The sequence below is a fragment of the Ictalurus punctatus genome, chromosome 12 (genome assembly GCF_001660625.3).
Source record: "Ictalurus punctatus breed USDA103 chromosome 12, Coco_2.0, whole genome shotgun sequence".
Classification (NCBI taxonomy): domain Eukaryota; kingdom Metazoa; phylum Chordata; class Actinopteri; order Siluriformes; family Ictaluridae; genus Ictalurus; species Ictalurus punctatus.
Window position 1 is genome coordinate 10,588,929 of NC_030427.2, and position 12,734 is coordinate 10,601,662.

General features: G+C 40.5%; 1 protein-coding gene across 2 annotated transcripts; it reads right to left on the bottom strand.

The window, feature by feature from the left end:
* Positions 1-668: 668 nt before the first annotated feature.
* LOC108273141 (zinc finger protein 239) lies at positions 669-7,941 on the bottom strand. Of its 2 annotated transcripts, XM_017482185.3 has the most exons (4): positions 7,826-7,941; positions 6,990-7,152; positions 3,740-4,633; positions 669-2,356 (listed from the first exon to the last, which is right to left on the bottom strand). In XM_017482185.3, exons 1-4 carry the CDS (start codon positions 7,871-7,873, stop codon positions 2,337-2,339), a joined length of 1,125 nt encoding a protein of 374 aa, XP_017337674.1. In that variant the 5' UTR covers positions 7,874-7,941; the 3' UTR covers positions 669-2,336. The 2 variants fall into 2 exon arrangements, with proteins under 2 accessions (XP_017337674.1, XP_017337673.1); XM_017482184.3 differs by having other exon boundaries at positions 669-4,633.
* Positions 7,942-12,734: the final 4,793 nt, after the last annotated feature.

The following is a 12,734-nucleotide window of genomic DNA, read 5'->3' on the forward strand; positions in this document are numbered from 1 at the left end:
AGTGATTTTGGCCATAGAACGATGGTTGCTGGTCCCCAACGATTTTCACACACAACAGTTTCTGGGTTTACACAGAATAGCGCCGCCGCCCCCCGCCCAAAAAACAAAACAAAACAAAAACCCATCCTGTAACTTACCAATTCTGCAGATAAGAGGTCATAGGAGAATGGCCAGACAGATTCAAGTTGACAGCAAGTCTGAGGTAATGAAAATTACCACTCTTGATAAACATCTTAGAATGCACAGCATGTTGAACCTTGATGCAGATGGGCTTAAAACAGCAGAAGTCCACATTGTGTTCCAGTCCTGTCAGCCAAAAACAGGAATCTGAGAGGACAGTGCACACACGTTCAGCCAAACTGGACCAATTGGTTGTGTTAACAGTTCAGGCTGCTTGTGGTGGTGGTGTAATGGTCTGAGGAATGTTTCCGGATGGTAAATCATATACTATGACTTTCACAGTTACTAGTTATCAACCCAATCACCTTGGACTGACGTGCTAGACAGCAGTCTCCATTTCTATCACTAATAGAGAGAACGTATGTGTTGTGGTCAGTGTAACAAATTGTTAGATTTGTATGCTTGTGTGTTTGATGTTCAATAAGAACAAAACCTTGATAAAATATCTGCAGTAACATTTTAGGAGTATATAAAAGTACATCTGTGAGTAGAGATTATGTATTTATTTTGTGCAAATAAAGGATAATTACATTAACATACAAATAAAAACACTCATGCACAGGCAAAGGAAAAGGCATCCCAGGGTTTGAAAATCCCACACCTACTCTACAGCCTGGATTCAATCAGAAAGACATTAAATACCACCATTGTAGTACATGTTATACTACATGTTCTATGTTTGGTCTTTCTAGAAATACTGGGCATTTCAGTTTATTAGTAATCATGAGAAATGTTTTTTTTTTTTGTTGAAGCAATTAAAAAGGTCATAATTCTGATTGAATCAAAGCCTATTAAACTACACACACCCATAAATGGTTAAATAGATACATATGGTTTTAAAAAAAAGAAAAAGGAAAAAAAAGACCAGTATGGAAAACATCATGGTTTTAACAAAATAAAAATAAATGTAGTTAAGACACTAAATCTAATTCATATGCTTTGTAAAAGATTAGATTAATACATTACCTAAAAGTGCAGATCCTAAGTAACTGAATCATAAACTGTGTTTCCACAACAGACGTCTTACACTCTAACCTGGTACATACTATTTCCGACATAGTGGTGACAACTTACACCGAGTTGCCAGTGAATTTGTTACTAGACTAGTACACCTACACAGTTAGCAACTGAGTGTACAAACAGTATACACTCAGAGTTGCCGGTTTATTACATATACCAATCTAATAACTAATACACTGGCAACTCAAAGAGCGTCATGGTTAACAGAGTCCCCCCCCCTCCCCAAATGTGTTCTTTACATGATGAGTACAGTAGCATTTTACAGTGCCACGACAGTGGCATGAAGCAATCACAAGTTCGTTATGTGCTGTTACATACAGTGATACAACAAAGACGGGGGGAGGGGGGATGGGGGTGGAGAAAGGAGATAGATAAGACAAGTTGCAAAAACTCTGTAGTCCATTGTTAGGGTCATGTGCGTGTTCAAATCACATGATGAGTTGACCGTCTCTGCACCGAAACAAATGCATACAGCACACACACTTGTAAAAAATAGAGCAAAAATAAAAAAATATTGCAAATACAAAGAATGTAAGCATACACATCTTTTTAATATACAGTTCTACAGGATCTTTCACTTGACGTTATAACTTGCTACAATATACAAATATTGTACTGTACAATACATACTTTGTAACGGAGTTGGAAACATGGAGATCCATTGGTGTGGCAGGGAAAAAAAAATATTATTGTTAGTTAAATGAATAGCTCAGGAGCGAAAAGAAAGAAGAAGAAAAAAAAAAAATCTACTTCACACGTTTTCCCACCATTACTCCAAATGTAGTCTGTTAGACAAGGCGTATTCATTGTCTGATACGCTTCTTTAGTTTTCTTATAGAAGTAATGTTCACAAGAAATAGAAGTCTCGCTCAAAATCTTTTCCCATATATTTAGGCCTAAATTTTTTATTGTTTTTTTTTTTTTTTTTTACATGTACTTACTCCAAATAAAGCAGTAGAATACATAATAAATTAACTGATCAGTCATTCCTCTTTAATAACCACTTTATCCTGGTCAGGGCCATTGTGGATCCGGAGCCTATCCTGGACGTGAGGCAGGAATACACCCTGGATGAGACACCAGTCCGTCGTAGGGCATCATGCGCGCGCACACACACATTCACACCTGGGGGCAATTTAGGGATGCTGGTATGTTTCTGTGTGGTGGGAGGAAACCAAAATGTTGTAAAAGAGCAGGAAAAATTTCAAATACTCGGTAAGGCGCATATATGTCTGTGTGTGAGATTATATATATATATATATATATATATATATATATATATATATATATATATATATATATAAAATAATACACACACACACACACACACACACTTACACTTCACTTTCCCCATGCATACGTGCAGCTTTGTACACTAGCACCATTGTTCACACACACACACACACACACACACTTGCGTATCTCATGTACATCTGGAGAGTTAAAAGCGGTGTCCGATAGAGGACACGTCACAGCCAAAACATCCCGGTCCACTTGGTTTCCAAGTCGAACCGTATTATTTAATGATGCACGGAACTTCCTGCCATGGGCGTTACTGTCGTCATGAGCTGCGTCTCAACTCAAAAACCCTCACCGTACATTGAAAAGTATTTGCTAGTCTAGAAAATCCAGAAAACGGTATTCAAAAACAGACCTTTCAGGTGGTATATGGTGTTATGCTGCCTCGACTGTTAATGTTGGTATTGCACCACACGAATGCATCCGAAGACATGCACACACGATGAGACCAAATGACCGCAGGATATGCACAATGGCCATCTTGCATGCACGTACGCGCTGTTAACATCAAGTATAAATCAGCCTTTAGCTACATTACAGTCCAGTGTGAAACTAAAGAAGCCAACACCAGGTGACATTTGGGGTAAGGGGAATCAATGTGCAAATATATTTTTTGCCGATTCATTCCTTTAAACTTAAAGCAGATTGTAACAGTGAACATTCCAACAGGCCATTCCCAGTCAGAACTTAACTGCAAATAACAATATGTGGAGGTAGTGATTTAAAAAAAAAAAAAAAAAAAAAAAAAATCTGGAATGGGTCAGGATCGCTGCGTAAGCCATCCGAGGAACCTTTAACATGCAGGGAGGATCTGAAGTATTTTATATGTTTGGTTAAAAATAGAATCAACATCCTAGAAGGAGACCCTAATGCTTGAATTTTATTTAAGAGGGAATGTCACGGGCCAGGTAAATGTCCTCTCTGCTATCATCTGGGCATAAAAACTCAAATCAGTTAGCCGAACCTCCTCCTCCTCCTCCTCAAAAGCCAAATTGTACGTACTATCCTTTCTCTACCCTTTGACTAACACAGCCCCTCTGGAATTATTCGTTTCACACAGCAGAAACCATTCTGCAACATGAGATCAGCAGTCAGGTTGGCTATGAATAGGAAAGCAAAAATAAAATAAAAATACCCTGAAAAGAAAAAAACAGAGACCTCAAAACCTGGCCCTAACGCTTTAATAAGCGATTTCATGCTCTCTCTCCGTTATGAATCCTCTGGTGCCTCTTGAGCTCACCGGATCTGAAGAAGTTCTTGCCGCACTGAGCACAGTGAAAGGGCCTCTCGCCCGTGTGGATGCTCTGGTGGCCCTTCAGTCGCTCCAGGCGCGAGAAACTCTTGTCGCACTGGTTGCAGTGGTAGGGTTTTTCTCCGGTGTGAATCCGCCGGTGCTCTTTCAGGTGACCCGATTCGGAGAAGCTCTTCCCGCACTGGTAGCACTGGTATGGCCTCTCACCAGTGTGTGTCCGGTGGTGACGCTTCAGGTCTCCCGATCTGAAGAAGCTCTTCTCGCACAGCGTACAGCGGTGAGGCCGCTCTCCTGTGTGGATGCGCTGGTGGCCCCGCAAGTGACCAGAATCGGAGAAGGTCTTTTCACACTGCGGGCACTTGTAAGGCCGCTCGCCGCTGTGGATGCGGAGATGCCGTTTGAGGTCACCCGACCTGTAGAAGCGCTTGGCGCACTGCGGGCATTGATACGGCCGCTCACCCGTGTGCATCCTCTCGTGCTGCTTGAGGTGACCCGAGTCAGAGAAATTCTTGCCGCACTGCAGGCAGTGGTACGGCCGCTCACCTGTGTGGATCCTCTCGTGCCTTTTGAGATCGCCTGATGTGGGGAAGTTCTTACCACACTGGAAGCAAGGGAATGGCCTCTCTCCGCTGTGGATCCGCTGGTGGCGCTTAATGTCGCTGATTCTGAAATACTTGCCGCAGTCCTGACAGTGGTATGGCCGCTCGGCTGAAGGATGGCTGCTTGGTTTGGGTGGGGGGCTACTGAGAGGGGTATTCAGAGGGGACGTGAGAGAGGCAGTAAGTGAGGTACTTAGAGTGGTAGTGAGAGGGAGAGATTTGGGATTTGCTCCACCGCAGCACGCTGTGAGACACTCGCCTGTTTGCTGCTGAAGATGCTGAGCTATAAAAGACAAACAGAACAAACAGTCAGCAAATGATATTTGTTTTGGGGGTGTTTCCAATTAGCGTCCTGATGATAAAAATGTTGGAACTTAAGAATTTTCTATTGCCTAACGCCATTTTTGTTTTGTGAAACCACGGTCAATAAATTTGTTATTCGATATAGAAAACAATATGGCCTTTAAAAGTTTTGGGTGACTAACTCTTTGGGGCCAAATGTATCTCCTACGATGCATTAAACGTCTTTGATCAATAGAGGGTATGCACTGACGTCACTTTTCCGTGGAATACGCCCCCTCGGCCGGACTAAGTGGCAAAACATAAAGCAAAATGTCTGGTTTTAATAGGGAAAGCTGCGAAAGCGTTAGTATACGATTATCAGCTTAAATTTAAGGCAGTTAGGCTCAACAGTGACACTTACAACTTGCCCAAAATCTTGTGTTCCATGGACATTGGCATGTGGCCAGAAATCGGTTTTCCCGACATTTAAATGCACCTGATTTCGAAGCTGGAGAAATACACTAAGCAAAGCCTGAAGGCCTACAAAAGCCTTGATGCTTGGTCCTACTTCAAGGTGGGATTTGTTGGAGAAATAAAGTGACAAGAACACCAATAAACATTCTGGTTGTATGTGGACAAGTATATACACAAATATTTTTATTTTATTAAATAAATTGATCTGGTAAAACGTAAGCTAGCTAGTCCTAGTTAGTTTGTAGCCAACAATGCTTCCACTTACTAAGGTTATATATTTGTGAAGGTAAAACACAGTCAGAGAAGGAATGAGCCCCATTATTCATCAGTGGAAATAGACAGCGTTTTAAAAAGAAATATGTAGCAATTTATTCATCATTGTAAAACATGAATACCACATGCCAAAAGAGCTTACACTGCTCGACTTAGTGAAAAAGGACTGAATGTTTTTTGGCAGTCTAAAAAGATAGCTCAGAATTCTTGTTTAAGCTGTTAGAACAGTCAATTGATCTCGCAACATATTTTCCCCATTTTAGATGCGTTTCTGTGTTTTCGTGGAATTCACAGTGTACACAAATGCCGCTGCTCAATCTTTTTGCCACTCAATGGCTGTGACGTCATGTGCATACACTCTATTTAATAAGGAACAATATTTACTGCAATAAACAAAATCCTGAGCAAAAATAACTGCTATTTAGTATGAAATCATATTAGGGTGCTAACAATGTATCCTCCCCGTGTCAAAAGGATACAAGCAGTTTTAACTACCATTGTTCCCAACAACCAATCACAGACCACTATTGTTTCCAACGACCAACCACCGAATACCACTGTCTGTCCCACCCTTGCACTTCTTTGTTATTCATTTTAAAATCTCTTCTTGGATTTTCACAAATAATAAATGTGAGTAACCATTTTCTTCATGACTACTCACTGTCAGTGCTTCTTTTTTTGTCTGTGCTCTTGATAGAAAACATTGCATTTTGTAAACGCATAAAAGTTTACTTTGTGATACCATGACTAAAGATGACTAAGAAATACTTTATTGAAATTATTAAATAATGGATTATAATACTTTATTATTCTGATAAAACTATTCTATCTCGGTATGTTCTAACTGAAACTGTTACACTACAAGCGGCCGTTTGGTTTCGCTTGAAGATTCACCCTTTCCGACGTTGCTTCACGTCGTTCTGCTGTCGAGTCGCGGCGCTTCGGCTATACGTGCGAGAGGTCACGTGGTTCAACGTTCCCGCTCATTGGTCACAGAGAGTATGGAGGAATAGCGACGCTCTTCCGCATTACAATTGCGTCGGGAATCAAGATTGTTTTTTTCCCCAGATGCAATTTCAAAATGTTAAAAATCATTTGAAATACTTAAGTTAATCTGCATAGAATTCCATTACAGCGGTTGGTTAAAATGAAATTTATAATAATTTCTATGTCTAAATAACAGCGTGGGTGGCCTATAAAACGGGTTTGATGAAAAATATTATTTTTTTTATATTTACTAAATAAATATAAATAAAAATGTATTAAAAAATAAAAATGTATTATCTGCTTTTAGTGAGAAAGCGTGGACTGTTTGGGGAATACAGCGCTCTTACAGCTTTAATGAGCTCAGAATCAAATGATTCGAATCATTTGTATTGACTCATGAGTCGATCACTTCCCAGGCTGATCCCAGGTCACGAGAAAGTTTGCAACCCTGATTTAATAAATGCACCTTGTTATAAACAGCTCTTCGTTTTAGTTTTTTTTTTGTTGTTGTTGCTTTGTTTAGATATTTATCTATAAATCCATACGCGTTGATGCAACTCAGTCAGTCTGAAAGCTATGTAAACTACGCAGAAGCCCGGATCATTAAACCCGCAGCGACTCACCGAAATGGAAGAAATCCTCCACACTCTCGTCTTCCTCTTTGACTTTCACGCCGTGGCCCAAGGGCCGGCCGTAGTGCTGAAACGGCCCAGCACCGCGCAGTCCTGCTGTGGGCAGAAATTTAGTGCTAGAGGAGAGAGCCTGGTTCAGTTTGTTCCCGTAGTCCTAAAAACAAGAGGTGGGAATCATCATTGCTCTAACCGCGTTAGCCAGGGGGGGCTAACTCTCCAGCTAACGTCGCGAGCTACACAAAAAACGGACATTTTGTGCAGCTGCGCGGATTCGGGGCACCACCGCAAAGACAAGCTGTTGCAAAAAAGTCAACTCGTCTTATTTTATTCTTTTTAACTATAATTCGACGAACTTTTTTCCCCCCGCAAACCGACTTTAATTGTCTAGCCACATATTAGCTGTGTCCATTCAACCAAATGAGAATTGTCTCGTCTGTTTGCGTGAGAAGCCTTTTTTTCTCTCTCCCACTCGTATTCCGAACAAATTCCGCCTCCACCGCCAGAACGATCAGTAGTTTATGAGCACAAGCAACCGTCCTATTGGTGAAACGACCATGAGTATGACCTACCAACCAATCATAGAGCAGTGTCCGGGACTCGATTAACCAATCATATCAAAGGAGGCGGAACTTACTCGGAAATCGGGTGGGAGACGTAAAAGGAAAAAAAACTTGCTCGCGCACAATCCACGCTAACGAACGACTAGTTGGTTAGCTTTGCAAAGCGAGCGCTAACTCGACACGGGAATTCGTTTTGACGGAGACATTACTGTTACAGAAAAGCATGCTGTTTGATAATTTAGACAGTCGCAAAACATGTTCACTTACCATATCCACCCTACTCGTCCATTTGTTTAAGTTATCGACGAAATTCATCGGTTACCAGGCGAAGAGGCAGAAATTTGATATTCACCGGAACTCTGTTGTGTTTACTAAGACAGCGCCCAGAGAAAGCAAATACAACCCTGACCCCTGCTGGTGCGGAGGCGAAATAAACCAGGATTTATTCACTGTCCAGCCACGGCCACTCAGAAACAACCAGAACATTTTAATATAAACGTTAAAAAAAGGAACTAAAAACTAACCAAAATAGCCAAATGCTTCTTGGTCGAAAGAAAACCGTTTATGAGCGATTCCATGATTGAGGCGGCATATTTACAAATATAAATGTAACAAAAAGAAAATACATTTTAAAGACATTTTAAACATACAGGAAGTTGAGTATCACAACAACCTATCTGAATATTTCAGATAAGTAACTTAAAACCTTAATAAAACCTGTCTTTGAAATCATCCCTCCGCAGGCCACTATAGCTACACTTTACCTTGAAATATAATCGTTAAAACGCCCCAAAAATCGAATCATTTTCAGATTAGTGTGTGAATCCATTCAATCTAATCCTCGAAACAACCTTTTCCACAAGCTGTCCAGTATAAGTTATGAAAAATGTATACAATCAAGCTTGTTAAATGAAAACATTCGAAAACAATGAAAACCTGACCATCACATGTTGGCTTTCCCTAAATTTTTGAAAGTACATGGTTGTATAGGATAACTTTGTTTGCTGTAGCATTACAGTTTCCCTTCACTGGATCTAAGGGGCTCATACATGTTCCAGCATGTCAATGTACCTGTGGTTTGCAATGGCTGGAGTGGAAAAACTTGACTGTACTGCACAGAGCCTTGACTTCAATCCAGTTGAACACTTTTGGGATGAACTGGAATGCCAACTACACCCCAGGCCTCCTCACCCAACATCACTGCCCGATTTCATTAGTGAGTTGGGACTGAATGGGCAAATCCTCACAGCCACGTTCCAAAGTCTGGTTGAAAGCCTTTCCAGAAGAGTGGACAATATTATAACAACAAAAGGGGGTGGGGGAACTAAATCTTGAATGGGATTTGTAAATAAGGGTGTCACGTTCAGGTGGCCTCAAACTTTTGACCATGTAGTGTATTATTGACTCACAAGGTCACAACCCTGTTACCCAAATTATAGTCTGAAACAAGTCAATCATGAATAAATGTCTTCATGCCATTTGCATGAATGCTAGTTAATAACATTTTGTGCATCTGCTAACCCTATTCTGAAAAACATAGCACTTTTACTAAACCTTGTAAAAATGAGATTGCATGTAGAACTGGTTTTTGGTTCAAACCCAAATGACACAAACGCCACATGACAGTTTAATGAAAAACATATCTGTGAAAGTTATGCATTATGTGCTGTTAATGACACTCTGGATTAGAGCTGGGAAAACACTAAAAGTGTGTAGGACAGAGGTTCTCCACAACCACGGTTGGGAACCTGTAGGGTAGTGTATCATTCTTACAAACCCAGCTGACTCAGTTGACCTGAAGTTCAGTAATTGTATGCTTACAGTCGGTATAAAAAGTCTACACACCCCTGTTAAAATGGTGTGTTTTTGTGATGTAAAAAAAAAAAAATGAAACCAAGACATATCATGTCAGAATTTACAATAACCTAGTTGCATAAGTGTGCACAAACCCAATTCTGTAAATGTTGGGACAGTATAGAACATGCTGATAAAAACAAAGAGGATTGATTTTTAAATGTACTTTGACTTGTATTTAAACAAAAAACATATAAAGACAAGGTATTTGATGTTTTACCTAACCATCTGCATGGTTTTTTGAAGGTAAACATTTATTTTGAAATTGATGGATGCAACACATTCCAAAAAAGTTGGGACAGGAGTAATTTAGGGCTAATAGCAATGAAATAGGTGAGGCAGTCGGCTAATCATAGTGTATGAGGAGCCTCCAAAAAAGGTCTAGTTCAAGAGCAAGGATGGGTCGAGGCTCGGCAATCTACCAACAGATGCGTCAGCGAATAATCCAACACTTTGAGAACAACATTCCCCAAAGACAAATTGGTAGGATTTGGGGTATTTTCCCTTCTGCAGTACAAAATATAATTAAAAGATTCAGGGAATCCGGTCAAATCTCGGTGTATAAAGGGCAAGGCCAAAAAACACTTCTGAATGCGTGTGATCTCCGATCCCTCACACGTCACTGTCTTTAAAAAAACGTCATGAGTCTGTAATGGATATCCTGACGTGGGCTCAGGAATACTTTGGTAAACCTTTGTCACTCAACACCATTCGCCGCTGCATCCACAGATTCAAGTTATGGCTGTACGATGCAAAGCAGAAGCCGTACATCAACACTGTCCAGAAGCGCCGCTGACTTCTCTGGGCTCGGTCTCATCTGAGATAGACAGTAGTACAGTGGAATCGTGTTTTGTGGTCTGACGAGTCAACATTTCAAATAGTTTTTGGACAAAACAGCTATAGTGTTCTCTGGACCAAAGAGGAAAAGGACCGCCTAGGCTGTTATCATCGTCAGGTCCAAAAGCCATCATCTGTCATGGTATGGGGGTGTGTCGGTGCCATTGGCACGGGTAACTTGCACATCTGTGGGGGTACCATTAATGTAGAAAGATATGTACACTTTTTGGAGCCACATATGCTGCCATCCAGAGCAGGACGATGCCAAACCACATTCTGTCCAGATTACAAGCGCATGGTTGTGTAAGCAGAGAGTGCACCTGCAGTCCTGACCTGTCTCTGATTGAGAATGTGTGGCGCATTATGAAGCACAAAATAAGGCAACAAAGGCCTTGTACAGTTGCACAGCTGAAGAAATGCATAATGGATGAATGTGGGAAAATTCCGCTTGCTAAACCTTTCCAACTGGTGTCTTCAGTGCCAAAACTCTTAATAAGTGTTATTAAAAGAAAAGGTGATGTTACAGTGCGATACCATGCATGCTTTGTAAGCTCTTTGTGGACCATGGTTTTAGCAGTTGGATGAAACCAAGAAGATGTGAAGAAAATCCTTCAGAAAAAGCTGATCTTTATTTGGGGTTAATCAGAATAATTTATTGATGACAGCGGTATGCTAATTTCTTTGGAACATGAGATTGAGAGTGATTGTTTCATTCTGAACACAGCCACATCCCCAATTATAAAAGGCTGTGCACACTTATGCAACCAGATTCTTGTAACTTTTTTATTTTTCCTTTTCCCCCTAAAATCTTTCTGATTGTTTTTCACTTAATTCTTATACATTGTAATTTCACATCGAGGGTGGAAAAAGTTCTGACATGATTTATCTTGGTTAATTTTTGTTTTTACATCACAATAACCTGCCATTTTAACAAAGTTGTGTAGACTTTTTTATATCCACTGTATATGGTAGATTTAGCTAATAAAATGGCTACTCAGTGCCTGTTTCTTTGTTTGTACCCCTTAAAAACATGCTCATAACAAAAAAAAAGAGAGAGAGAGAGAACTGAGAGTCCATCCATCCATCCATCTTCTATACCGCTTATCCTTTTCAGGGTCACAGGGAACCTGGACCCTATCCCAGGGAGCATCGGGCACAAGGCGGGGTACACCCTGGACAGGGTGCCAATGAACTGAGAGTCTATCTACAATATTTGCTCTAACACACAGGTTTAGAATCAGTGTTGTATCGAATTGTATGGAACCCTGCTGGTGACTTCCATAATTAATAGAAATAATTTGTGGCTGTGATTTCATTAGGTGTGGGGATGAGATTATTAGCTCATGGGAATGAGCTAATTAAATTGTGTACATGACTTAGCAACACAAGGGAACAAGATAATTAAATGTGGCCACATCTTCATGAGGTGTTTTTTATAGGGATGAACGTGAGTCAAAATATTTTCCATATTTCACCTCTAATGAAGTCTTTTTTTGTTTGTTTTTTTGTTTACTATAGTCATATCAGCTATGTGAACTCTTTGTCATGTTCATCAAACCATTCCTGAACCATTTTTGCAGTGTGGCAGGGTGCATTATCCTGCTGAAAGAGGCCATTGCCATTAGGGAATATTGTTGCCATGAAGAGGTGTACTTGGTCTATGATACTGTTTAGGTAGGTGGTACGTGTCAAAGTAACATCCACATGAATGCCAGGACTCAAGGTTTCCCAGCACTGGTTGTCCGTCCTTGGATCACTTTTGGTAGGTACTAACCAGTGAATACCGTGAACACCCCACAAGACCTGCCATTTTGGACATGCTCTGACTCAGTTGTCTAGCCATCGCAATTTGGATCTTGTCAGAGTCGCTCAGATCCTTACGCTTTCTCATTTTTCCAGCTTTCTAAACATCTACTTCGAGAACTGACTGTTCACTTGTTGCATAATTTATCCCACCCCTTGACAGGTTCTGTCATAACGAGATAATCAATGTAATTCACTTCACCAGTCAGTGGTTTTAATGTTATTTCTGATCGGTGTATAAAACACTGAACATTCCAGATCCATCATTTACAAGAGATAAAACAGATAATTTATTAATGATGAGGTCTCTATTGTTTTTTTTAACATGAAGTCAGTTCAGTGTGAAAACTACAAAAGGAAAAATAAAGTCTTCGGAAGGAAATGTTCAAGTTTTTTTGTGTGGTATTTTTGGCAGATGCCCTTATCCAGAGCGACTTACATTTATCTCATTTATACAACTGAGTGTTAAGGGCCTTGCCCAAGGGCCCAACAGTGATAGCTTAGCAATGCTGGGGTTTAAACTCCTGCCCTTCTGATCACTAATCCAAAGACTTTAACCACTGAGCCACCACTGCCCCAGTTTTAGTTAATAATTCACTATAAGGTCACGCATTAATTTTGTATTACAGTATGTAGGGAAGTGTTGATGTATGTAGGCAAACTGAACCGACTCGTCGAAAAG

Coding starts and splice junctions, on each gene's coding strand:
- LOC108273141 (XM_017482184.3), bottom strand. CDS start 7,873: ATGAATTTCGTCGATAACTTAAACAAATGGACGAGTAGGGTGGATATG. Junction 7,153..7,825: donor GGACGAGTAGGGTGGATATG/GTAAGTGAACAT, acceptor TCTTGTTTTTAG/GACTACGGGAACAAACTGAA. Junction 4,634..6,989: donor GGAGGATTTCTTCCATTTCG/GTGAGTCGCTGC, acceptor TGTCTTTTATAG/CTCAGCATCTTCAGCAGCAA.